Here is a 27,595-nt window from a genome sequence, read left to right as displayed (position 1 = left end):
GTGAAGGAGGAAGTGCAGGAGGAGGAGGAGGTGCAGGAGGAGGAGGCGGAGGAGAAGGGGACATAATCGAAGGGGTGGTAACAGTTGCAGCAGAAAATAAACAAATAACCACAATCACACATAACAGTCGTAGTGAATCAAAGCCTAAAAACAGTAGCAGCAGAAAATAAGCAAATAACCACAATCACACTTAACAGTCGTAGTAAATCAAAGCCTAAAAACAGTAGCAGCAGAAAATAAACAAATAACCACAATCACACTTAACAGTCGTAGTAAATCAAAGCCTAAGAACATGAGTCGAGCACAAAGGGTAATTCTCAAAGTTAATCTCGTCCGTGGTGACACTGACTTATTAACTAAATGGACGCTTATGGAAAGCCGATTATAGGGGCGAGAATCAGGCCTTTGTTGCTCTTATAAACTCTGATGATAACCGGGTGCGGATGTTCCTACGAGTTACAATATTAATAAACAAAAGTGATATGTTGCTACAGAATCATTTGTCTGTGTGTGTGTGTCTGTCTGTCCGTGTCTGTGTTTATTTTATCTTACATCCTCCGGTTTTTCTTTCCTCTCTTCTGCTTCAAGTTTCTTCATCTTATTTTATCGCCTCTCATTTTAATTGTCTTCGTTCACAGCCACTAACCGTACTCCTATTTCTCCTTCATCGTAAGGGGAGGAGAGTTGATGAGACGAAAAGCCACTCTATTCTGTCCAAGAGTGTGTGGTGCCCCCCCTCACACACACACACACACACACACACACACACACACACACACACACACACACTGACTCCATTATCTCTCCCTAGCTGTTTTTTCTTTCCTCTCTTCCATCTTCACGTATCACCTGTCTCTCTTAATCAAATTCCCTTCACACCAATTCTCTGTTCACCACGCTGCTCTTTTATCCCTTCTTCTATCGCACTCCCACACTGCTCTCCTTTAATCTATCAAACTTCATCTCACTTTCTCGTATATCTCTTAATCACACCTCCTTCACACCCTCTCACTCCAAGTCCCAATTCTCTCTTCACATCGCTACTCTTTTATCCCATCTATCGCACTCCCACACTCCTCTCCTTTAATCTATCAAACTTCATTTCACTAGTGTTCTCACATGTCTCTTAATCAAATCTTCTCACCCTCTCACTCCAACCTTCAATTATATCTGCACCTCGCTACTCTATTATCACATTTCCTCTCGTACTCGCGCCCTTCCTCTGCCTTAATCTCCTTTATAAACTCAATCTCGCCTCTGACAGAACGCCTCCAGACGCTCCTATTACGGGGAGGGCGTCTTCAGGGGCTTCAAGGTGGCTGTGTACAGGAACGGCGACAACACGACCACCTATCCATTCACCTTCACCACGGACGACTACGATGACTGGGATAAGGCGCTCGACAGGCTGTCCAAAAATCTCCCCAACGGCCCCATTAAAAGGTGTGTATGGGTGCTCGTGTGCGGCCAGGGAGGGATGGGCTGAGGGGTGTTTGTGTGTGTGTGGGAAGGAAAGGGGAGGGAAGGAGAAGATTTTGCGTGGACGGGAGTGTGCGTGTGAGGGGGTGCGTGTGTGTGTGTGTGTGTGTGTGTGTGTGTGTGTGTGTGTGTGTGTGTGTGTGTGTGTGTGTGTGTGTGTGTTTGCGAGGATGGGCGGAAATAGAATCACAATATTTCTCTCTTCAAATAACTTAATTTAAATTCTCGCGAGTGGAATGATTCTTTATGCACTAGTTTCTGACGAGCGCGTCCTGGCTGAATGTCGGCGCTATGGCTTCTGTTTTCGATATTCCGACAAACAACTTCAATTAAATATTCCCGAGTGAAATTATTACTTTGTGACGAACGCGTCCTCGGTGAATGTCTACTATGTTAATTTTCCGCTTGGTTTCATTACATTCCCAAGGTTAAAAATACGAATAAGTTTTAGATTTTAGAAAGACGAAGGACTTGGCACCAGTTTCCCCTCGTGGCAAAACATTCTTATTCTCTTCCTCTACTCCAGCTTCTCTTTCCGAACCCCTACACTCCTTCAAGACAGTTTTCCTTCATTTCAATCTGATTTCTTTACATGAACAGGAAGTTGCAAGCCAAAATGTTACTAAACTCTTCCTCCTACTCCAGTTTCTCTTTCCGAACCCCTACACTCCTTCAAGACAATTTTCCTTCATTTCAATCTGATTTCTTTACATGAACAGGAAGTTGCAAGCCAAAATGTTACTAAACTCTTCCTCCTACTCCAGTTTCTCTTTCCGATCCCCTACACTCCTTCAAGACAGTTTTCCTTCATTTCAATCTGATTTCTTTACATGAACAGGAAGTTGCAAGCCAAAATGTTACTAAACTCTTCCTCCTACTCCAGTTTCTCTTTCCGATCCCTTACACTCCTTCAAGACAATTTTCCTTCACTTCAATCTGATTTCTTCACATGAACAGAGAGTTGCAAGACAAAACATTAGTATACTTTTCCTCCTACTCCAGTTTCTCTTTCCGAACTCTTACACTCCTTCAAGGCAATTCTCCTTCACTTCAATCTGTTTTCTTTACATGAACATCGGATTGGAAGCGTCAGCAAGGGAGGTGTGTACGCAGCGTGAGGAGAGAGTGTGGGCAAGAGGAGGCGGCTACGGGTAATTGGCTTTCCCTCGGGTTAATCAGTAAATATAAGTGCGCAGTTCCGATTACATTTTTTTTTTCTATTTCTTGTTAGATATTGGAAGCCACGTCTATCAGTACATTAGCATATTTATAATGTTCCCGTGATTATGCGCCTCGCGAGCCCGTGTTTCCGCCGTGCATCAAAAAGTCAATTGCATTATAAAAACTGTCATGCGGTATTAATAAATAATCTTAATTACCTTCCCTTCAAGGCAAAACTCGAACATTTTAAATCTACATCACTCACATGGAACACACATTTTGCATTTTTTCAACACGCTGTTTTCAGTTTCACGAATCTAAGAAACTGGGAGCATACACCAGGAGGCACGTCGCTTCACTCACCCGCCACGCACTGAACTGGATAGAGAGATGGGGAATCCAGTAATCTAAAGAGCATGCACAAGGCTGGTCATGGAGGCAAAATAAAAGGCAAAAAAATGTGAGGTGATCGTCCTTTAATTGCTCTCTGGGCCGGCAGGGCAGAAAGCGACCTCGACCTTCAGCCCAGCGCCCGGCAACCTCACGGACTCAATACCTTTTACTTAGTTCCATTTAGTTTTCGCGCCTCAAGGTTGTGTTGTGTTTCGTCTCGTTGGATTTTCAATTTTCACTTCAGTATTTCTATTCACTTCTTTTCTTCAGACCATTTTGCCTCACCGACACCAATCACTACTTTTACTATCCCACCGAATAGCCTTTCCCTTTCTCTCTTTTTCTCTCTTCTCTCTTCTCTCTCTCTCTCTCTCTCTCTCTCTCTCTCTCTCTCTCTCTCTCTCTCTCTCTCTCTCTCTCTCTCTCTCTCTCTCTCTCTCTCTCTCTCTCTCTCTCTCTCTCTCTCTCTCTCTCTCTCTCTCTCTCTCTCTCTCTCTCTCTCCTAATGTCACTAAATCAATCAATTAGTATCAATCTACCTACATCATTATCTATCTATCCATCTATCTATATCCGTGTCTATCTATAAGTATCAATATATACATCCATCCATTTGTCTATCATTTATCAGTTAGTCATGCGGTCAGTTAAACAATCAGTCAACCTACCTACGTACTAAAAAAAAATATCTTAATCTCTATATATTCACCTATCTATGATCTCTCTCTCTCTCTCTCTCTCTCTCTCTCTCTCTCTCTCTCTCATTATGTATCTTTATCTATATTTAGCACTTTATCTCTTTATCTCAGTAAATCTATTCACCTACTTACGATCTCTCTATGTATCTTTGCGTATCTATCTCTATGTATCCAGCCATTTCTATCTCCTACTCCCTACTCTGTTTCTCTCACACAAACATTCTGCTTTCCCGTCACAGATTCTTCTACCTCAGCGGCAACCCCGTCCAGGGCCCTGAGGATCTCATCAATTACGGGACCTACGTGGTGGCGAGCCAGGACGAGGACTTCCACAAGGCGCAGTACGTAGACGTGACGCTTGGGGTGGAGGACGACGGCTCGACAACCTTCTTCGGGGGTGAGTGCATGGGATGAACTTTCCTTTGCGCGTTCAGTGGTAACAGATGATAAGGGGGGGAAAAAACCGCCGCTGGGAGTAATGGCCTCGAAGCGTTCATCACCGTAAAGGGAAGAAGTTAGGCGTTCAGTCACCACACACACACACACACACACACACACACACACACACACACACAGATTATTCATCATGCACGTAGCGCGTCGTGTGCAATTACCTGCTGAGGGACAAGGAGATGGTCGTAAGGTCGTAAGGTCGTAGCGAAAGGAGATGGTCGTAAGATCCTAAGGTCGTGGAGAAAGGAGCTGGTCGTAAGGTCGTAAGGTCGTAGCGAAAGGAGATGGTCGTAAGGTCGTAAGGTCGTAGCGAAAGGAGATGGTCGTAAGGTCGTAAGGTCGTGGCGAAAGGAGATGGTCGTAAGGTCGTGGCGAAAGGAGATGGTCGTATGGTCGTAAGATCGTGGCGAAAGGAGATGGTCGTAAGGTCGTAGCAAAAGAAAATGGTCGTAAGGTCGTAAGGTTGTGGCGAAAGAAGATGGTCGTACGGAGAAGTCTGGGTGAAGCTAGCAAGAAGGAAACAAACTTAAAAGATGTGGATTATTAAGATGGATAATAAACAAATGAGCATAAATGATGAGACAAAAAGGAACAGTAGATAGAAGGACTTTGAGGATTTAGTTAACAAAAGCGTTACAAAAATCACAAGAGAAAATCAAATTAATTAACGATAAATATGAAACTGAACGCAGGAGAAAATTAAGGATACCAACAACACAAAGCAATTATAAAAGTGACATTGAGAGTAAAGTAAAAAAAATAATGAAACGAACAGCGAAAAAAAGAGACTTAGCGAGCAGCGGAAGTTTACATTTGAAATAATTAATATTCGAGTCTTGTATTTGTGAAAGGGACTCGTACTCTGCTTCTTTCCTCTCCCTCATCGCTCCAAACACAGAATTCTAAGGGGAGGAGCAACAAAAATATGAACTGCAATTTAAATTAAGTGAATGCTGAACGAAAATAGACTAACTGAGATCAAAATAAAAGAAAACGAGTTCCAACATTGAGAGAGAGAGAGAGAGAGAGAGAGAGAGAGAGAGAGAGAGAGAGAGAGAGAGAGAGAGAGAGAGAGAGAGAGAGAGAGAGAGAGAGAGAGAGAGAGAGAGAGAGAGAGAGAGAGAGAGAGAGAGATTAGAGAGAGAGAGAGATTAGAGAGAGAGAGAGATGAGAGAGAATGAGTAAGTGTGTGTGTGTGTGTGTGTGTGTGTGTGTGTGTGTGTGTGTGTGTGTGCGTGTGCGTGTGTGTAGAATAGGTGAAAAATCCTTGAATGGACGTTTGTTTCAGCTACATACTAAATCTACCTAACATTCACACCCCACTACCCACTTTCTTTTGATACATGGGGAACCCGCCTAATCCTGAGGTACCGTGGGGAGCCTAGCGGACGTAACCTGTCTGGGCTCGCGTTCTCCCTTCCCTTACAAGGACTACACATTCTCCTCTCCCTTCCAGACCCTCGCAGCAGATGGTCTCAAGCCTCTCCAGGGACCGTAGACTCAGGCGGGAGACTTAGCCAGAATCATAGTTCTCCCTCAATCTCCGCCTCGCAAGGATCAGAGAGGGGAGGAATAGAAGAGGAAGAAGAGGAAGAAGAGGACGAGGACGACGCTGAATACTCCTACTACGAAAATTACAGACACATCGAGGAGGAGGAAGAGGAAGAAGAAAAGCGGAGGGAGCGTGGAAGCGAATGGTCTGGAGGAACGGGAGAAGAGGAAGAAGACAGCGGAGGAGGAGGAAGGTGGAGAAGAGAGGGAGGCTTCGACCAGGGCAGCGAAGTAATGATTCTCGGCGACAGGTAAGTTTGTGTTAAGGTTTTAGTATTTTATTCCACCTATAAAGCCAGTCTTCATTTTAGCACTATTACAGTTCTCTCACTCTCACTCTCTCTCTCTCTCTCTCTCTCTCTCTCTCTCTCTCTCTCTCACATACGCACACACACCAGAGAGGTCCCGAGTTCGATCCCCTGGTGGAGTGGAAGATGGATGGGCAGTCTCCTTTAATCCGTGGCCCCTGTCAAGGCCCTCCTGTCCACCCAGCAAGGAATGGGAACCGGGTGTCAGTCAAGGGCTGCATCCCGCCTCCCGGGTGTGTGTGAGTGTGAGGTTTCAACCGCACTCAAGACCCGTCACTTGTAAGCTCATTCCCGAAGGATACTGGCTGGCGATCACGAGTCCACTGCGTTGTCAGACCTTGGTGAATTACACACATATGCAAGCACCTACATTTCTCCCCCCGACCCTTCCTCTCTCCAGCAAAACTTCGTCCCAGCATGAATCTCCCGAAGGTGCAGTAAATATCTCCCTCACCCTTACCACCACCATCCCTCCCCCTCCCTTTCCTTGCAGTGGAAGGCTCACGGGAGGGGATTCGTTATGCCGCCACAAATAACCGAGCACGAGTATGCACAAAACGACTAACCCTCTTTTTCTTCTTTGACCTCAAGCGCTGAAGACCACGACCTGCGAGTGTACGGGGACACGGCCTTCCCGATGCAGTCCCCGATCGTGGAGGAGTCAGAAGGGGAGCAGGAGGAGGATGAGGAGGACGGGGAGGAGATGGAAGAAGAGGTAGAGGACTGGAGAAGCGAGGAAGGCGGGAGGGTCAAATCCAGGCTCTCAGTGTTCGACAGTGGCCACGCGTCCCTGCTGAGTGATGAGGACCGGCCAGACAGCGTGTTCAGGGCTAAGAGGGTGAGTGTAAGTCCTTGTTCTCAGACGCTTTCGGGTCTAACACCAACTATCCCCAAGACCACAAAGGAGATCAGTCGGATTTCCATGAGTGTGCTGTTCAAGTTCATGGTGCAGTGGGTGTTTAATAATTAACCATTTTAATGATAACTATATATGAAGGCAGTTATTGGGGTCGAGGAGGCAGTTTTTGGGTCGGAAATCGGCAAACATGGGAGGCTGAGTACGACAATCTAGCAACGTTGGGCCGCCGCCGCCGCCTAATGGAAGAAGGAAGTGTGAAGGGACGCAACACTCAATGGGGGTCAGTTTCAACCGGGAATGGTGCTAATGGTGACCAGCGCTAATGGACAAGGGGTATGGATCTTAAGCTACACGAGGCAGGCCATTGGGAGGATACTACCTACAGGCTTACAGGTTAATTAATATGGAATGAAGGTATTGGTAGGAGGGCCTGGACAGGGTTGGGTACGACCGCTTGGCAACTCGAGACAAGGTGTTTGGAGGCACTTGAGGCTTGTTATGACGGAGGAGGATAATTAGAGGAAGACGTGAGAGTGGTAGCGAACGGTTGGCAGCACATCAGAGGGGAAGGGATGCAGTTTTGATATAAGGATTTTTTAATATTGTGGTTTTGCATTTATTTTAATCGTCTCGGGCTTTTAAATACCGTGGTTTTACTTATATTTATAACGTCTCCTTCAGCGGGTTTGTTCTAAAAGGGGTTTTTGATAGTGTGGTTTTACTGATTTTACGAGCGCCTACTTTAGCGGTTTTGCTGTAAGAACTTTTAGATAATGTGTTTTTACTGCTATTTCTAACGTCTGTTTTAGAAATACAAAGTCCCTATTACGTTTATGGCTACGAGTGAACATGGAACACAAAATTGGCAACACAGCAGGGAGGCATTGTGGCAGTTTTGGCATCAGGACTTTTAAATATTGTGGTTAAGCTCAGTTCCGCTCAGTTGCTAGAGCGAAGTATATCCTTTGTAGCGGCATTTCTGTCACTAGAGTCGGGGAATGAGACCGGAAAGCAGGCTGAGAAAGAAGAGTGTGAGGGAGAAGGACGTGGCGGGGCGTGAGAGCTTTGTACGAGGGAAGGCGATTGAGTGGTGGAGAGAGAGACGTGGGGTCGTGAGGCGATTGTTAGATAGATATGAGCAAGGCGGAAAGAAGAAGGGCTATTTTCACCGTGGGTTCTGCTCCTGTACTTTATTTATTTATTTATTTATTTATTGCAGATTTCACACAGTAGTTTTTCTTTTTACTGGCATTACTAACCTCTCCTTTAATGATACAGAGTTCCTATTAAATATATGGACACGAGTGAGCAACAAAGCATGGAACAAAAAAAAATGGCAACACATCAGAGAGAAAGGGATACAATTGTAATATAAGGATAATAATTGAGCCTTTGATGAGGGCGTAGCAGGCTTTCGTTTCAGCCTTACATCAACAGCACCAGCATTATCTAGTTCCGTGTTCGTGATGGAAGAAGGCGAGGCAAGGAAGAGAAAGGAAAGGAGGAAAGAATATGATAGAAGGAAACACAAGGATGAGAGAGGAGGAGAGGAAAGGATAGGCGAGACATAAGTGGTAGAGAGGGAGACAAATTTGTGATGGAAGAAGAGGAGGCAAAGACGAGAAAGGAGGAGAGGAAAGAGTATACGAGATTTAAGTGGTAGAGAGGAAGAAGGCAAGACGAGGACGAGAAAGGAAGGAAGGAAAGAATATGCGAGAATAAGTGGTAGAGAGGGAGACCAATTTGTGATGGGAGAAGAGAACACAAGGACGAGGAAGGAAGAGAATTAAGTGGTAGAGAGGGAGACAAATTAAGTAAACAAGCCTAATTATCAAGTAGCGTTTCCTCTTACACAGGTCTGAGTAATGACAATGGACTGGTGAAGGAAAGGTGTACATTACCGATGAGAGACTGTCTGCGTACCCTGTCAATCTACCTACCTTTCCTACCGACCTGTCTAATCCTATCCAACAACCTTCCGACCTATCTATGAATCTTTCTACCTACCAAAATCACGCTATCTATTTATTTATCTATCTATCTAGTTTTCTATTTCTTTCTTTCTGTTTAGCTTCTTCTTTTTGTCTGTTTGTTTAAGTCTTTGTTTATTTCTCGTTTTTTTCTTATATTTTTTTGTCTTGTTTTCTGTCTCTGCTTTTTTTTTCTTTCTTTGTCGTTTTTTTTTCTTTTTTTGTCGTTTTGTTTCTTTGTCTTTTTATCTCTGTCTTTTTTCTTAGTCTTTCTTTCTTTCTTTCTTTCTTTCATTCTTTTTCTTTCTGTCTTCCTTTCTCTTTCTTTCTGTCTTCTCTTCCTCTCTCTCTCTCTCTCTCTCTCTCTCTCTCTCTCTCTCTCTCTCTCTCTCTCTCTCTCTCTCTCTCTCTCTCTCTCTCTCTCTCTCTCTCTCTCTCTCCCTAATGAACATGCCTGCCCCGCCATCTTTAAGTCTAGGCTTACACTAATCCTCTTTTTCCCCTCATCAACAAGTGAAGTCTTCGAGCTAATTGTATTTTTTTTTTCCTTTCGTTCTCAGTCACGCCTCTGTTTTCATTTGCCTTTTTCTCCCTTTCCTCATTCGTCTATTTTTTTTAACAAGTCAGTAATATTCCCTTTCACTATCCCTCGCATTTTTGTTCCTAGCGGGAAGGGCTTAGCGGCAATAGATCTGATGCTTCCCTGAAAAAAATCATAGATGGATTGGAATTTTTCTGCCTCATATTCACAAAGCTGTTTTTTCTGACTTGATAATTCTTCATATCCGATGTAGGTCTGAAATCCCAGCAGACTTTTCCTATTTTCATGTATAGACGGGAGGGAGACAGCCAGCCAAACAGACAGACACAGAGGGGGAGAGAAACAGGGAAGCAGGAACATCGGACCGAGGATTAAAAATGAACAGCTTCTTTTAGCTTTCCCTTGAATAAACAAAGGAGTGTTTGGAGAGAGGAAAGCAAGTGTGTGGAGGACCAAGGCGTATGTTTTCTCCCTCCTGTGCACCACTCTCCTCTCCTCCTCTCTCCCCCTAAGCTAACTCTCCTCTTACTCTCCGCCTCTCCCTCCACCACCTCTCGTAAACCCTCACCCGCCTTCTCCACTCTCTCTTCTTCATCCTCTCTTTTTCTTTATATTACTTTTCCTCTCCGGTGTTTACTCTCGCATACGAAACTTTCTCCTCTTTATGTCCTCCTTCCTTCATCTTTACTGCCAAGGTGTGTGTTTTTCTTACCCTTATTCTTTCCGTCTTGTTCGTATTTATTAACAATCGCCTCATGCCCCCACGTCTCTCTCCACCACTCATCGCCTTCCCTCGTACAAAGCTTTCACGCCCCGCCACGTCTTCCTCCCTCACACTCCTCTTTCTCAGCCTGCTTTCCGGTCTCATTCCCCGACTCTTTTGTAGCCTTGTTAATCTTCCCCCCTCATTCGCCTCTTCTCTCCCCCTGCAGCTGTCACGCCCCGCCACGCGCGCCATTGAGGTGGATTACGACACAGATGACGGCGGCGTGTACAAGGCCAAGCGCCGCTATGACTACGCCGCCCAGGAGGTGCTCGAGTCCTCAGCCACCAACATCGAGCTGCCTGTGGACCTGCTCGATGCCGCGGAGGTGCAGGAGGATATCTACGCCGCGTGACAGCGTCGAGAGGAGACGAGCGCGACGCTTTGATCTACGCCGGACAGTAAACCGAAGGATTTCTGTTATTTCCTTGTGTATCTGTCCCATGTATCTGTGACACACGCGCCGCGCCGTTGGGTCTTTGCCACAGTATTTTTTCCCGCTGCGGGAGATGAGCGCCGCGGCAAAGCCCGGCTTAGTGTGCCTTTCAACGTCGTCCAAAGAAAAGTCTCTTCGGTCCTTTCACTCGCTCCGTATCAGGTTTGAGAAGTTTCGCCTCGCGTGGGATGGCAGATCGAAGCTGATTCAATATACTTATTTATATACATAGCCGAAGCTGATAGTATATATTTATAAACGTATGTTGCACTAAAGAATATGGAAGGACTTTTTTCCATCTTGTTAAGTTCGATACACGATTGAAAACCCCAGTGTTGTATGTAGCACAAGGCAATGATGCTGTGACTGAACTGGGTTGGAGTGGGGCGTGATGGGGCATGAATATTCTGCCCTCGCCTGTCCGCCGTACTCCAACAATGTGGCTCTTGCTGTACGCTGGGGATGCCGTCACGTGCTCCAATGCAAACTACATACAGAAAACTAATCCTTCAAGTGACGCGTGGCTCAATAAATCGTGTACGCTTTACATTATTCTGTTATTTTACCTCAAAACTCCAAGTCTGCTTTCGTGGAACACACATATCCTCGTTTTCTCTCAACAAAGATGAATGCTGCCTCAGCCGACCCTACCCCTCGCCTCCCCTCCGGCCCGGCAGCCTCCGCATGACTAGTAAATTTTGTCTTCGTTTTGCTTTATGATCCTGTTTAGCTTAAATGTTGTGACTTACACTCGGCTTCGCGGTGCTTAAAAATAATTAGCTGGTCAACAAGTAAGAGTAATACCCATTATACTTTTTTTTTACATCAGAGGACACGGCTCAAGGGCAACAAAAAGAGTACAAAAAAAGCCCGCTACTCGCCGCTCCTATAAAAGATAAAAGTAAAGAGTAGCCAAAAGAGAGGTCAATTAATTTTTCTTAACTATTTTCACTTCTCTCTTTCTATCTTCCTTTCCTATTTCCATTTCCTTCGGTAGTTTACTTGTTATTTTGTAATTTGTTAGGTATTTTTATTGTATATCTTATTTGTTATTTATATTTGTTATAGATCTGTTTTGCTAGCTCTGAACACCATCAATATAGCCTAGCAGGAGGTGGCCAGTCTGCTCCATCTCCTCACCTCTGGAACACCGAGGCTGCTGCAAGGACGATGACTGTAACAATTCCATTTTATATATCTTACTCTTTCACCTCTCTCTCTCTCTCTCTCTCTCTCTCTCTCTCTCTCTCTCTCTCTCACCGCTTTCCATCCTTCCCCTTCTCCGGCAGCTACGTCAGGCACACTCACTCCCTGCTCGTCATTCTCTCTCCTCATCTCTCTCCCCCGCGTCAGACACACTCCCAAGCCTCTCCTTCCTGACGCAGAATGACCACCAGTAACCTCTCTCTCTCTCGCCCTCCATCCCTCAAGTCCTTCCCCTCCCGCCCGCCGGTTCTCGAGGATGAAAGGCAGAAGGGTGAGTCAAAGGGGGATTGAGTAGGGCCGCCGAGATAAGCTAAAACATGAGTGGTTGAAAGTACTCCTCTTGTTCCTTCTTGTCAAGTTTTGGTTCTTCTCTGACAACCTTGTGGAAGCCTTTTTTTGTGTGTGTGTTTAACCAGATTTTTTCTTCGTTCCGTCTCAAAGTCTTAATTCTTCCCTGACAATCTTGCGGAAGCCTTTTTTTGTGTGTGTGCGTTTAACCAGATTTTTTCTTCGTTCCGTCTCAAAGTCTTAATTCTTCCCTGACAATCTTGCGGAAGCCTTTTTTTGTGTGTGTGCGTTTAACCAGATTTTTTCTTCGTTCCGTCTCAAAGTCTTAATTCTTCCCTGACAATCTTGTGGAAGCCTTTTTTTGTGTGTGTGCGTTTAACCAGATTTTTTCTTCGTTCCGTCTCAAAGTCTTAATTCTTCTCTGACAATCTTGCGGAAGCCTTTTTTTGTGTGTGTGCGTTTAACCTGATTTTTTCTTCGTTCCGTCTCAAAGTCTTAATTCTTCCCTGACAATCTTATGGAAGTCGTTTTGGTTTTGTGTTTTACCAGATTTACTTTTTATGTTTGTTTTCGAAGTACCAGTGAATGAGTTTTTGTTGTTTCCTCCTGGTTTTCTTTCGACAGTTCTGTTTTACGTTTCTGAATATTCTGAACGACTTGAGAATGTCGATGGAAGTGTCATTTTTCAATCTTTAATCCGCTTAACTTTTTTTTTCATGTTTCTTGTGGCTGCGTTTTTTTAATATTTTTTGTTCTACCTAATTTTACATTTTTTTTTGTTTTGTTTTCGAAGCACCAATGAATGTCTTTTGTCCCTTCATCTTCTTTTCATTCTTTTTTTCTTCTTCTTTTTCCTTTCTGACTCTTCTAAAAAAACTCAAAAATGGAGGACGTGTTGTTTTCAGTCCTTAATTAATCAGCTTAACTTTTTTTTCGTGGTTTTTGTGGCTCCCTTTTGCCTTACATGTTGCGTATTTTTTTATATTTATTTCGACATAATTAAAAAGGGCTTCAGATCCTGCTTTTGTTCTCTCCCTCGACTCTTCACGGAGACCCAGAGAGTGTGAGCGGATACTTTATTTTCTGCCTCAAATCCAGTCAACCATTTTTTCCAAGATTCAGTGGGTTTGTTTTGACCTATGTGAATATATTATTATTTGCCTACACTTTTAAGATATTGAAAGAGATAGATAGATAGATAGATAAAGATAGATAGATAGATAGATAGATAGAGAGAGAGAGAGAGAGAGAGAGAGAGAGAGAGAGAGAGAGAGAGAGAGAGAGAGAAAATAGTATTCAATGAAATAATAAAATAATGAGTAAAATATATACACCAAAAAAAAAAATACATCAATAATCAATAAATCCCCAAAATTACCGTAAATACAAACAACTTTTAACATCCAAGCCCCTTTTCTTGTGGTTGGCAACATTAAGTAACTATTTCTTGCTCAAAATGTCACATAACGTATATCCTGAGCTGCAACTATAATCTCCTTCCCTCGTCTTTCTCTCCCTCCGGGTTTCATAATCTGGTATTACGTTTTTTTCTCTCAAAGGTGTTTCCTCTGATCTCCTTGTCCTCGGTCTCGTTTTCTTCTCCAAGTTCTAGTTTTTGTTCCGTTGTACTGCGTCGTTAATTAAGGAGAAGCCGCTACACTTTACTGCTTGCGTCTCCGTCCTTTCGTCTTCAGCTGCTTTGCTTTATCCTTGCACCTCTGTTCTTTCCTCTCCAATCTTCAAATCAAAAATACTCTCCATCTCTTTCCGTTCTTGTCAATGTTACACTCAACCTTGCCAGATTGTCGTACTCAACCTCTTCTATTTACCAACCTCCGACCCAAAAACTGTCTCCTGGGCCCAAATAACAAGATTCATTTATAATTCTCGTTAAAATAGTTAATTCCTGATGTTTCTTGGCAATAGTAAGGGATCAGAAACCGGTAAATACTATGCTCTGAGTACGATAATCTGACAACGATGGTTACACTCTGTCCACTTACCATCATGAATTAAGAGCTTTCTGATACATTATTTCCTTTACTTCCAAATTGTTAACTGTCTGTCTTCCATTATGCATTGAGAGTTTAACAATGTCTTCGCTCGCTCTCCCTTCCCTCTTCGTAAGCTGAGCCCATGTTTTGCCATTCATGAGGAGTTGAGTGTTGTTTTCCATCCCTTTCATCCTCGTGTTAATGGTAGGTGAATTCTGTACATCTCGGATATTACTGATGAGTTCTACCTCCTTCTTTCTCCTATTATTGATATACCCTGACCATCAATTCACTCTTTGTCCTTTATTTTCTTCTTAATGATAAACTCTGACCACCAATGTACTGTCTCTCCTTCATTCTCCTATCAATCCTATCCTCTGACAGTCAATGTATTCTCTCCTATTTCCTATTGATGCTAAACTCTGTCCACATCGAGTCAAACATGGCTGTATTCCCTCACCCTTTCTCCTTCACTTTCCTCGTAATGATAAACTCTGACCACCAATGTACTGTCTCTCCTTCATTCTCCTATCAATCCTATCCTCTGACAGTCATTGTATTCTCTCCTATTTCCTATTGATGCTAAACTCTGTCCACCTCGAGTCAAACATAAGTGATTCACCGCTGCATTCCCTCCCTCTTCCACCTTCTAAATAACGAGCAACTCAGTCAGTCTCCAATCCTAGGTGAGTGGTTTACGCGTGCATTACCTGTCACCTTCACCTCCTTTGAATGGTAAATGGTAATGCTGTTATCCGTCCATTTCCCGTTGCATTCCCTCCCTCTTCCACCTTCAAAATAACGAGCAACTCAGTCAGTCTCCAATCCTAGGTGAGTGGTTTTCGCGTGCATTACCTGTCACCTTCATCTCCTTTAAATGGTAAATGGTAATGCTGTTATCCGTCCATTTCCCGTTGCATTCCTTCCCTCTTCCACCTTCAAAATAACGGTCAACTCAGTCAGTCTCCAATCCTAGGTGAGTGGTTTTCGCGTGCATTACCTGTCACCTTCACCTCCTTTGAATGGTAAATGGTAATGCTGTTATCCGTCCATTTCCCGTTGCATTCCCTCCCTCTTCCACCTTCAAAATAACGGTCAACTCAGTCAGTCTCCAATCCTAGGTGAGTGGTTTTCGCGTGCATTACCTGTCAACTTCACCTCCTTTAAATGGTAAATAGTAATGCTGTTATCCGTCCATTTCCCGTTGCATTCCCTCCCTCTTCCACCTTCAAAATAACGGTCAACTCAGTCAGTCTCCAATCCTAGGTGAGTGGTTTTCGCGTGCATTACCTGTCACCTTCATCTCCTTTAAATGGTAAATGGTAATGCTGTTATCTGTCCATTTCCCGTCACAATTGCCTCTTTTACCAGGGCATCCTTTCTCCCTCCCACTCCCTCTGATTGCGGCAAACTCTCATGCAAACTCCCGTCCCTTGTTTTTCCTTCTTTCCACGACGTAATAAACTTTTCTTGCCGGGGAGGGGAAGAGGATCGGGTCGCCGTCGGAAGTTTGATTTAAATGTTCCAACCCTCTTACTCCGCTCCTCGTCAGGTACCACTTAACCGATACTTCTTTACCCGACTTTGCACGCAAGTTGGACCCCACCTTTCTGCACTCGAGGGAAAAAGAGGAAAGGTATTTTTTACGGCACAGGAGACAGTTCAAAGGCACACACAATAAGTAAAACAATAATGAACAAAAAAAGCCCACTAATAACTGCTCCTAAAGATTACAGAGTGGCCAAAAGAGCGGTCAATTCCAGGAGAAGAGGTGTGCTGATAAAAACGGTATCGTGGTTGGGTATCGTGGTTGGGTATCGTGGTTGGGTATCGTGGTTGGGTATCGTGGTTGGATATCGTGGTTGGGTATCGTGGTTGGATATCGTGGTTGCCTCACTGCTCAATTTTCGCTCGTAATTTGACAATCACGAACCAGACGGATTCAAGTGACGGTTAATGAATTCCAACCCCATTTTAAGCTGCCCCAAGTGGTGTCTCTTATGACTCGTCGCGATATTACCGTCACCAGTGGCGATATGAGATTGTAAAGCCCTCGTTCGTCATTTGTACATTGCGATATTGGCTTGAGGGGAAGATGCGATGATAGCAACAATGAAAAAAATGGTAATATTAGATCCTATAACCAATAAAACTCATGTAACCAGAGATTTTTGAAGGAGAGTTGTCGTGTTATGTGTTACCCTCACCTTTCTTTCCTTCCTTATTCATTCTCCTTCACTTCCTCTTCCTTTTCCTCTTCCTCTCCCTTGCGCTTCACTCTTACGCCTCTTCTCCATGTTGTTTCTGCTCCTTCTCCTCCACTTTCTCTTACTTGGCCTCCTCCTCCTCCTCCTCCTCCTCCTCCTCCACACGCTTATTTTTCTTCCTCTAAGTATATACAAGTTTTTTTTCTTTCCCTTTTTCGTCCCTCATCTGATATTTCTTCTTTGCTCCTCCTTTTCCTCCTCCTCATCATCATCCTTCATCTCCTTTTTTTTCCATTCACCAATATTACCATCATTATCTCCTCCTTAAGCTAATTTCTTTTTTTCTTTTCCTCGTCATGCATCACCTCTCGGATATCCTCCCCCTTAATCACCTCCTCCTTAATCACCTCCTCCTCCCCCTCCTCCTCCTTCTCCCTCTAATCCTGTCGAGGTCACTCACGCTGATAAACTTAAAACTGTGACTGATGTGGAAACTTGATCATGATTTTTCTTGTGTCTGGAGAGAGAGAGAGAGAGAGAGAGAGAGAGAGAGAGAGAGAGAGAGAGAGAGAGAGAGAGAGAGAGAGAGAGCGAGAGAGAGAGAGAGAGAGGGGGCACATGATGGGATAGGCTAAGATGGGAAAGACAAGCCTCAGTTTCATTCCATAATCATTTCGTCCCTTGATGCATTAATGACACACACACACACACACCTTGATCCTCTAATCTCTTTAATCTCGCAGGTGTAATTTGGCACCTCAAACACCTGTTGGTCTCTCTCTCTCTCTCTCTCTCTCTCTCTCTCTCTCGTAATAAAAGAAATGTTAGGACAAAGAGGAGACAAAAAGCACACACAAAAAGACATTGCTAAATATAAATATCGCAGAAGTGCAAGAATAAAATACTAGAAGCACAAAGAGGAGCGATTACGTGATTATGAAGTAAGAAAGCAGATGATTTTAAAGAGATTACAAAGATTCGCACGATAAGAAGGAGTAAATAAAACTGTACGGTGGAGAGATTAAGAGAACCGAGACTGATGTAAGATAAAATGGCACCTAACTACTTTTTTCTTTTCGTTCTTTCTTTTTTTTTTTTTTTCGCGGATGCCAAAGTTAAGTCCCGTTATAAAGCTTCATGGGAGCGTTTAACCCGTCCGCTGCGATTGGCACGGATTTGGCCTTCACTGGTAGCCTGGTAACATATAGTCCCAGGTCTTTCTCTTCCTCGGTGGCGGATAGTGGAGCGTTTCCCATGTGGTATTGGTGTGCTGGATATCCCCTCCCAAGATGTATGACTTTATATTTTTCTTCATTAAACTGTAGCAGCCACTTTTTGTTCCATTTCTGTTGCTTGGTGAGGTCTTCTGGTATAGGAACTTCTCAGTCAAGGGGTTAAGATGAGTCGGGTGGGAATAGTTCAGATCGTCAGGTGAGCTCAGGTAATCCTATTTAATACGCTGTTACGAAAAGCCGTGTAATGCGTCGGATGGTGTCATGTTACCAACGGACGCCACGCCACACACGCCAACGCAGGTACGGGAAACATATGCTTTGCTATGAACAGATGTATATATATTTTTTTTTTCAAACAAATAACTTTCCAGTGATGCATGTTTTGGTGCTCCGTCAACCGTGTTATTATCGTGAAAAAAAGTTATTTATCGGGTGTCTATATGTTTGTTTTATGCTGATTTATGCTGTTGCTCTTGTCGTTGTTGTTGTTATTGGTGGAGGAGGGTGGCGGCGGCGGCGGCGGCGGCGACGCAAAACACACACGCTCTCCCTCCCAATATTGCTTTTGCTTTTCTATAAACACGAATATTAGAGCAAAAGAAGGAGAGACTACAATTTGATTTCCCGAGCAGATTGTCACGCGTAAGGGAAAAAAAAATAACTGCTTTCCATAATTTCAAGAGTCTTAGGGCGAAAAAAATAAATCTTCGAGGAGTTTTAAATGCGAAAAAGGAAAGGATTAGGAGCGATAAACTGTGGTGAACCGGATGTCCCTCTGACCCTGTGTCCTGGGGTGACGGATTCATACCAACCACCGACTCACGGGCCAATGCGACGGAAATGAGCACCGAGGCCAGGCGCAACAATAGCGTGTGCCCCCAACTTTACCTTCGTCTCACTACTACTAATACTGGTTTCCATTTTCACCGATGATAATAATAGTAATGAAATATGAAGTTTATATTTTGACAAAGCAGATTTCAATGACATCATCCATGCAGCGGTGGTCCAGTGGGGGAGCGTTCACACGTGCCGGTAATCCAGCGATGCCAAACTGTCGTACTCTGAACATCGTATTTTTACCATTTTCATTCCTAAAACTCTCGAAACTTTACAAATAACGATCGAAAATTAAAGTTACCGCTGAAAATGTTAAATAGTGATGGTTTTCTTTCACTTTCGCAATAGTTATATGTCAAAAACTACGAAAAGGCAATGTGATGCGTACGATAATTTGTCAACGCTGCTCCAGTCCCGCTTTATCCCAATGGATACATGTATGCAGCCGCGTGCGGACACATGCGTGAGAACCCGAATACATGCGTGTAGCACTATAGACGCAGCGATGAAGGAGACGCATGCAGACTGGCTTCGTTATGCTCCCAACGTGATGGCACAAAGCGGATCAGAGAGTATTCTGCCGAGGGTGCTGATCCTCTATCGTGTTACTGGAGGGGATGGCTGGGGGGGTGGGGAGGTCATCCTACGCCGGCGGGGTGGGGTGCCAGGGTGCTGCACGAGGCTGTCCGGTCCGATACGCGTAAACCTACAGCGGGAAAACGAAACTGTGACCGTCGACCGTACTAGCGTAAAATGCAACGTGCGAGATGATTCAGGCTTATCTTCAAAATAAATGGAGGGTTTTATAATTTTTTTCCTTTCCGAGGGTCTGAATATCGGCCACCACACCATCAGTACAAGGGAAACTTACGCAGCCTCGTGTACACATATTTATATTACTTTCTCTAGCGCCTTCTGGTTTGATCTGCCGCTTGTGTCTACTGGTAATGGGTGCTTTGTATGTCAGTGCTCTTAACTTTCTTCCCTTGACTTAGATTTACTTAAGTCCCACCCTCAGGAGACTTATATAAGCTTCTTGGCAGTCCTAAGAATACTGTGCCTCGTGCCGTCTAGTAATTACGTAGTTTCCTGTTTGTGAAGGAGTACCAGCAAGGTGAGGAGTGTATCGAATCAGCGGTACTTCTTGGCAGTCCTAAGAACACTGTGGGCCATACTCTTTACGTCTTGGGCATTCATCACGACTATTTCCAAAGGGCGCAGAAGAATAACCGGCTTTTTATGGGTGATTTAACAGTTCAGGGTGCAGAGGTCGCGTTAAGGGGCTATTACACTGGGCAAATTTTCCGTGGATCTTCAGTCAAACCATCATTTCCGCTAGCGTGGTTCTCATTTGTTTCTTGTTATTGCTGCTGCTGATGATGGTGAGTAATACCGTCGTCCTTCGGTGAAATCTACCGTAGCTTTGGAAGATCATGGACACGTCAGAAAACCATGGAAATATGAGAACCACGCCAACATCACGAAACCGTCCATGAAAGCGCCAAGCAACTTCAGCCTCTTCAAACAGACGAACTGCGGCTCCGAGACGTTCAGGAATACGATCGTGTGCCTCCCGCTGTCTAGTATTTACGTCATTCCCTGTTTGTGAAGAAGTAGCGGCAAGGAGAGTAGCGTATCGACCCAGCGGTACTTTGATGAGCCACGCCTACTTACTCTACTCCTTCATAACCTCCATTCTGGCTGCTTCGGCCGTACCAGGGCTGCCAACATACGCGACGCCAGTATTGCCAACATGACCGGAAGGCTGATTTCACGAACTTGTCTGAACTTGTTGCTTGTTATGGTGTTTCGTATACGTGTTGCCCGTGTTGGTCTGACTGAGGCTTGTGTAGGCACCCTCTCTGAACACACACACACACACACACACACACAAACACACACTATAATAAACGAACGAATCAACAGAGTCTGGACGCGAGCAAGCAGCCATAAAACTCACATCACGCACTGCACAGGGAAAACAATGACCGAGGAGGAAATTGACGACAGGGGCGATAAAAGGTTAGTGTAAAGAGCCGTTCATTAATCAGGCGGTTGGTTTGTTGGCTGCTCAAACCTCCTTAAACATTTTCCTACTCCGGTCCCAACCACCAACTTCTTCCTCCCCTCAGCCATTAGGATGTTTACCCACCATCACCTTTTCCTCTCCCTATATACTATTACCGCCTTCACCGGCCATTACGCGGACGAAGATTGGACAAAAAACAACACGGTGAAAATTTCTGTCCCGCTGGAAGTAAAATGAGAGCTCGTTCGTGCGCTAAGTGAGGCTCCAGACGGTTCATTTTCTCCTTAATCTAATTGTTACAGTTAAAGAGGACGTTTCAGTTAATTACGTCGAGTTCCGGGAGTGTCGCTACCAGTATTTACTCGGAGCGAGGAAAAGAGAAATAAGAACACGGTTTTCTGCGTATCCTGCAGTACTTTCTTGTTAAAATCTCTCTTATAAGCTTGTTGTTAATGGTGTTTACTGTCTCATTGTTTTTTTTCTAATTATTATACTTCTTGACTTCATAAACGTGGATGTTTTCAATTAAACGTCAAAGCTAATTACTAGAGGCTTGAGGGCGGCTGACTTTATACGTTGCACATCTGTAGGAAGATTAATAACATTTGTAATAGTAATATCATAAAACTCCAGGCCGTGCTAATGACGTTTGAGTGTTATGTTTTTAAGTTCTTTCTGAAATATCTTAAGAAACGTTTAAAATTGACAATAAAGACGGAAACTGATGAAAAGGATCTGACTCACTGATATCGAGGTACAGCCTTAAAACCATTATAATTAGGGCTTTGCAGACGGATTAATAACAACAATATAAGAACGATGACGAAGCCTTGCTGGAGGAACAACACCTATATGAAAAAAAAATAACATAAAATGATAATAAACTAACAATAATTTTTCAATAAACTATTTAGTGGAAGGACTTCACTTTATGATAAACCTCACAACGTAATTTCTCGTATGTCTTCAGAAACTGTTTAACAAAGGAGGCGCCTCGCCCGGTCCGGCCCTCGTAGGCAGCGCGGCTCGTCAGCGATAGTGGAGGCAAACAAGAGCATGTAATCGAGCCTCGCCAAGCCCCGCCGAGCCTCGCATCCAGCAGGACGAACACAGTGTATTACCTCACGGCAACTCGATCTGGAAGCCACGACTCGCCGCCTGCTGCCTCCTGCCTGCTGCCTGCTCTATGCTCCCTCTCGCTCTCTCGCCCGCGGCCCCTTCAATTCCAGCTTCCTGCACCTCTTGTTCCGTGTCGTTCCACTCCTTTGGTTCCTCTCACCCTCCCGCGGCCCCATCAGTTTCCGCTCCTTGCCTCCCATCCTTCATGCCGCTCTATTCCGCTCACCTGGTTTTCCCTCCCGTGTTCTAATGCCTGGCTCTTTCCCTCCTGCCCTCCCCCTCCCATTCCATTCACTCGTTTCCTCTCCCTGGTGTTCATGGCTCCCCCCCAGCGCCAGTTTCCTCTCCCTTCCCTTCCCCTCACTCTCCTGACTTCCCTCCCTGCGTCTGTTTCCTCCTCTCATTCCCTCTCCCCTCACTCTACTCCCTTGCTTCCCCTCGCTAATGTTCAAAGCTCTTCCTCAACATCTTCCTCCTCCCCTCATTCCCTTTCCTTCCATTGCTTTCCCTCGTTGCTGTTCAAAGATCTTCCTCAGCATCTTCCTCCTCCCCTCATTCCCCTTCACTTCACTTCCTTGAGTCAACGCTTCCTCAACTGTGAATCCTCAGCTTCAACTATCCTCCTTCTCCTTCTCATTCCGCTTTCCTCCTCCTGCCTCTTCGCATTCCACTCTTCATCACTCCACTCGCATTGTTTCCCCTCCATCGGATCTGTATAATCACCCGCCTAGCTCTCATTCCACTTCACTTCCTTGGTTCCACTCTTCCTCATCCACGGACCCTTCAGCTTCCGCCTTCTACCTCCTCCTTTTCATTCCCCTCTCCATCATTTCCCTCGCATTACTTCCCCTCACTCGGCTCTGCATCATCACCTGCCTCTTTCCCTCATTCCCCCTTGCCCTCCACTCTCTCTCATCCTTCAGTCTGTACTTGCTTTTAATCCTTCCGTCCACTCCCCTTCACGCCTCTCGTTTCCATTCCCTCGGTACCTCGCCCTTTCCTACGAGCCTCTCACCTCCGCGCTCCGGCTCCCCTCTCGCATTCTCCCTTTATGAGGTCTTGTTGCCCATCCACGGTAGGTAGTCGCCTCTTAACCTCTTTCACGAACACAAAAAACACCCTTCTCCTCGTACCGTTTTTATTTCATTCCTCCAAAAATAACGCGGCAGCTCGTATTTTCTTCCTGGTTTCCCTTTTCTTCCTTCCTTTTCCTTCACCTCCTCCTCCTCCTCCTCCTTCCCCTCCTTCCCCTCCTCCTCCTTACCAAAGCATCTTCTTTCCTCACTTGTTTTGGGAAGAGTGCGCATTTTAGTCACGAAATGATACATACTCCTGCTTTTGAGGTCTGAAATGTGGCAATCCTTGAGAGAGAGAGAGAGAGAGAGAGAGAGAGAGAGAGAGAGAGAGAGAGAGAGTCAATCAGAAGGGCCCGTGTTGACTTGGCTGGTTCTCCAATTGTGCCGCCGAGCCTCTGGGAACCCCGACAAACATCCTCTTCCAACGCTCTCTTTCCTCCTTCCTTCCGCCCTTCCTTCCTTCCTTAATCCTTCGTGACCCACTTTTTCTTCATCCATCTTTGCTCATCCCTCTGTCTTTTCATTACCTTCCTTCCTTCCTTCCTTCCTCCCGCTCTTCCTCCCTCGTCTAGTTCCTCTGACTTTCGCTCTTCGTAACTTTCAGCATCACTTTCATCTCTTTCCTCAGCCTCCGCCGCCTCCTCTTTCCCTCTTTCCCGCACACTCTTTAATGGTTCTCTGGCCCACAAGCCGAGAGCAAACACTGACACCTTTGCCCAGAGATTTTCAAGTTTTCTCTCATGGATATCACGAAGGCTATTAAGTTTCACGCGAACTTGTGTGTAAAAAAATCATGAGCCCGCGAGGAAACAAAGAAAGTGATGGAAGTGTTATCAGCGACGCCACGATGTTGGGGAGAGCGCAGGAGTTTAATTGCTACTCAGATTTCTTTTTCTGCGGCGATTCTTTGTGTTCTTCGACGACTCAGACCGAACTCCGATGCGTTGATTAAAGGCTGTGTTATCAGACGCCTCCATCTCAACTCTTTTCAAAGGCCAAAAAAAGAGATCAGTCGGGTTCTAATGAGTGTTTCTTTACATTCACGGCACAGAAGAAGGGTCAAACTACCAGATGGGTCATAAAACTATCCTTGGAGGTGCCCAAAACTCCTACGAAAGCCAAAATGTTGAAAAATATGGCGCTAGTGTCTCCGTTTGGGTGCTTCGAAGCCTCGCTCACTGGTTCGTTAAGGAGTCGAGACGGTAATGAAGCCCGCCGTGCGCCTCGCCTCCCCGCGCCATGAATATTAAACAGCCGAGTACTGACAGTTACGTCGCCGGGCCGCGTGTGTTTACCCGTCGAAGCCATCAAACAAACGTTAACAATATGGTAATACCCGATGGAGGTGTTTGTCCCTCGTCAGACCGGCAAATGGAAAGTTTTGATGCTCTACCGCGGCTCATAAATATAAAGATGGCACCGACGCCTCGCAGGGCCGGGAATGGAGGGTCAGAGGGAAGGGGCGCGGGGAGGGGAATGTGTTATGTGGCAAACTAATAAAAATGTGTTCGAGGGGGAAATGTGGACGCTGAATCTCATCTCAAGTTCATTAAAGGTTCGTGTAAGAAAAAAACAGGTCGGGGAAATTATTTGAATACCAGTCTAATTGAGATCAAACGAGAAGCCTCACAAACACATTAATAACGTATGACAAAAAAACACTACTACCAATTACGAACTACTAACTGTGAACTCTTACTAAGTCATCCAATCGAAGACCCAAGTATCGTCTGCAAGAGAAACAGCTATTGAACTCCGGAAAATCATCTGTTCTCAGTTTACGACACCAAATCCGTAACAACTTTCCTACTTCTCCGCCTCATCAATAAGAAGCGCATCTCTGTATAGCAAAACACTTTAACGGTGCAACTTCCTCTAATGACAAAGTACTGTATTACATCACAAGAACATTCTCGTACCCCGCCACCTCAATCGGTATCGTACTAAATTATTGTATCCAGGTTTATTAAGTCTCGTACTCCGCCACCTTCTCAGTTCCCAGAAAATATTCCAGTGTGCCTCCTCGAGAACATGAGCAACAGCCAATTATACGAACTAATTAGCGACGCGAGTCTCTGCAGGATGTCGGAACGCTACAGAAGGTCATCAGGCGGATAGGACTCGTCTTAGAAGGATACCCACCCTTGCCGCCTCCTCGTTAGCCGTCGTGGCAAACACATTGAATTTTACCCTTTAACAGCTTCTCTCCTTTCTCTTTCCTCCTTCCTTCGATGTAGAAATTATAACGCGATGAAAAAGTGACTTCAAAAATTATAAATAAGTCCTAATTGTTTCCCTTCCCGTTAGCCGCCGTGACAGATGCACAGTTTCATTCTTTAACAGCCCTTCTCTCCTTTGTTTTGCCTCCCTCCTTCAATGTAGAAATAACGGAATAAAAAATAGTGAGGGGAAATTGTACACACGTCCTCTTTTGTTTCCCTTGCAAGATTCATCCGTTTGTAGAAGGTACTGTGCGCATCATTTGAAACTCCTTACAGAATGATTGCTTGATTTGAATTAGACGCCGCAACAGCCAGCGTCATATGGCGGTTTACAGAATGACTGAATCGGATTTGCATTAAGAGGATTACAACGCCTATTCATTTATCACAAGCAAGAACAAATACAACCAGAAAGAGCAGCAACATTAGCCACATTTCCGTGCCTGGCTTTCACCTCAACGCAAGAGAATATGTACACAGGATTAGCTTTTCCAGACACCCTACAGGATTAGCTTTTCCAGACAGCCTACAGGATTAGCTTTTCCAGACAGCCTACAGGATTAACTTTTCCAGACAGCCTACAGGATTAACTTTTCCAGACAGCCTACAGGATTAACTTTTCCAGACAGCATACAGGATTAACTTTTCCAGACACCCTACAGGATTAGCTTTTCCAGACAGCCTACAGGATTAACTTTTCCAGACACCCTACAGGATTAGCTTTTCCAGACAGCCTACAGGATTAGCTTTTCCAGACAGCCTACAGAATTAATTTATCCAGACAGCCTACAGAATTAACTTTTCCAGACAGCCTACAGGATGAACTTTTCCAGACGGCCTACAGAATTAACTTTTCCAGACAGCCTACAGGATTAACTTTTCCAGACAGCCTACAGAATTAATTTTTCCAGACAGCCTACAGAATTAACTTTTCCAGACAGCCTACAGGATTGACTTTTCCAGACAGCCTACAGGATTAACTTTTCCAGACAGCCTACAGGATTAATTTTTCCAGACAGTCTACAGGATGGATTGTACGTGGCTGTCAGTAGAACGAAATACATAAAACACATATAAAAGAACATAAGAACACAAACTCCTTAAGTAAACACGTAAAGAATAAAGCATGAACATCAAACATCATAAGTACCCGGCCTGCATTTTACCGCAACAGCATGATATAGAAGTGTGTGCCCCAAGACCAAATTATAAAACATCATTAACCACGAACAACACAAACATCAAAACAAAAACATCACCAATATTAACTACCTCTACCTGGCCTAAACCTCAACACAACGTCATAAAACTAAAGGGTGTGAGGCTCAAGAACCAAACATCTTAAACATAAACACAAACAACAACACAAGAAGAACATCAATCATCAACTACCTCTTCCTGGCCTCTACCTCAACACCACAAAATACAAGTGTGTGCGCCTCAAGAACCAAACTGTATAAAATCATAAGCAGTAAGAATCACAGGTAAGAACATAAACAACAAAACAACAAGAACATCAATCATCAACTACCTCAAACTGGCCTTTACCTCAACACCACAAAATAGAATACAAGTGTGCGCGCCTCAAGACCCAACTGTATAAAATCATAAGTAAGCAGTAGAAATCATAAGTAAGAACACAACCAACAAAACAACAAGAACATCAATCATCAACTACCTCAAACTGGCCTTTACCTCAACATCACAAAATAGAATACAAGTGTGCGCGCCTCAAGACCCAACTGTATAAAATCATAAGTAAGCAGTAGAAATCATAAGTATAAGAACACAACCAACAAAACAAGAAGAACATCAATCATCAACTACCTCAAACTGGCCTTTACCTCAACACCACAAAATAGAATACAAGTGTGTGCGCCTCAAGAACCAACCTGCATAAAATCTTAAGTAAGCATCAAGAATCCTAAGTAAGAACATAAACAACAAAACAACATTAACATCAACACCATTAAGCACCTCTCCCTGGCCTCCATCTTATTAGCACAGCGGAGTAGTGAACGCGATGCCCCAGTAACTAAATTCCCTCTCTCCCCCCTGAGCCGATAATGCTGCCACTACCTGTTAATGGATGCTATTAATAAACATCGGATTATAATCACTTCAGTTTTCTCACCTCCAAATTGAAGGTGCCATCGCCTTTACCCTCGTCTCCTCCTCGTCCTCTTCACCTCGTCTTCTTGTCCCCGTTTCATCTAGTCCTCGTTCCGCTGTCGTCTCATTCTTGTCCTTGTCACGTTCTCGTCCTCCTCCTCGTCCTCGTCCTCGCCAGCAGCCTCAAAACCAACACCAAAACACGTGTCCAGGTTCACTAGACCACCTGAGTTTGAGTACACCTTCCTTTCACGTCTAAAGCAACAATGAAAGCATGACATTTGACATTACAAGTAATTAATCGATCCCCGTGTGGCAAGAATGGGGCTTTCTGGCGCGTGATTGGTTGGCTCGAGTCTCGTATGATCTTTAGCCAATCAGAGCGAAGAGAACTGACGGAGAGGCTTCGAAACGGCCAGCGGGATATGAACTGCGTGTCGTCTGTCCCTGGGTATGCCATGGTTAGCTTTTTATTCCTGTTGGCTGTTGATGCTGAAGTGCTTAGTGAGAGAGAGAGAGAGAGAGAGAGAGAGAGAGAGAGAGAGAGAGAGAGAGAGAGAGAGAGAGACGCAGACATAGCAAACGGTATTAGGGTCAACTGAAACAAAGATAAATGATGCTTCACTCTTTAGTGTTTCTTTTTTCTGTCGTCTTG

The 27,595-nt window shown here is 44.6% G+C and overlaps 2 protein-coding genes across 2 annotated transcripts in view; one reads left to right on the top strand and one right to left on the bottom strand.

Moving 5' to 3' along the window:
• LOC126984079 (doublecortin domain-containing protein 2-like) overlaps window positions 1-11,143 on the top strand; it is a 40,430-nt gene extending 29,287 nt beyond the window's left edge. Inside the window, exons 5-9 of the mRNA XM_050837479.1 lie at window positions 1,265-1,443; window positions 3,971-4,128; window positions 5,641-5,986; window positions 6,635-6,881; window positions 10,346-11,143. Of these exons, the coding sequence (XP_050693436.1) occupies window positions 1,265-1,443; window positions 3,971-4,128; window positions 5,641-5,986; window positions 6,635-6,881; window positions 10,346-10,531 (1,116 nt within the window). The 3' untranslated portion in view covers window positions 10,532-11,143. The remainder of the gene's footprint in view (window positions 1-1,264; window positions 1,444-3,970; window positions 4,129-5,640; window positions 5,987-6,634; window positions 6,882-10,345) is intronic.
• The window catches only part of LOC126984078 (venom carboxylesterase-6-like), an 88,732-nt gene extending 61,562 nt beyond the window's left edge, over window positions 1-27,170 (bottom strand). The window contains exon 1 of the mRNA XM_050837476.1: window positions 26,963-27,170. The gene's annotated coding sequence lies outside the window, so the exon portion shown is untranslated. The remainder of the gene's footprint in view (window positions 1-26,962) is intronic.
• Window positions 27,171-27,595: the final 425 nt, after the last annotated feature.

This window comes from Eriocheir sinensis, chromosome 55 (assembly GCF_024679095.1).
Source record: "Eriocheir sinensis breed Jianghai 21 chromosome 55, ASM2467909v1, whole genome shotgun sequence".
Lineage (NCBI taxonomy): Eukaryota > Metazoa > Arthropoda > Malacostraca > Decapoda > Varunidae > Eriocheir > Eriocheir sinensis.
Note: the sequence above shows the minus strand (reverse complement) of the source record. Positions and strands in the feature narration are given on the sequence as shown.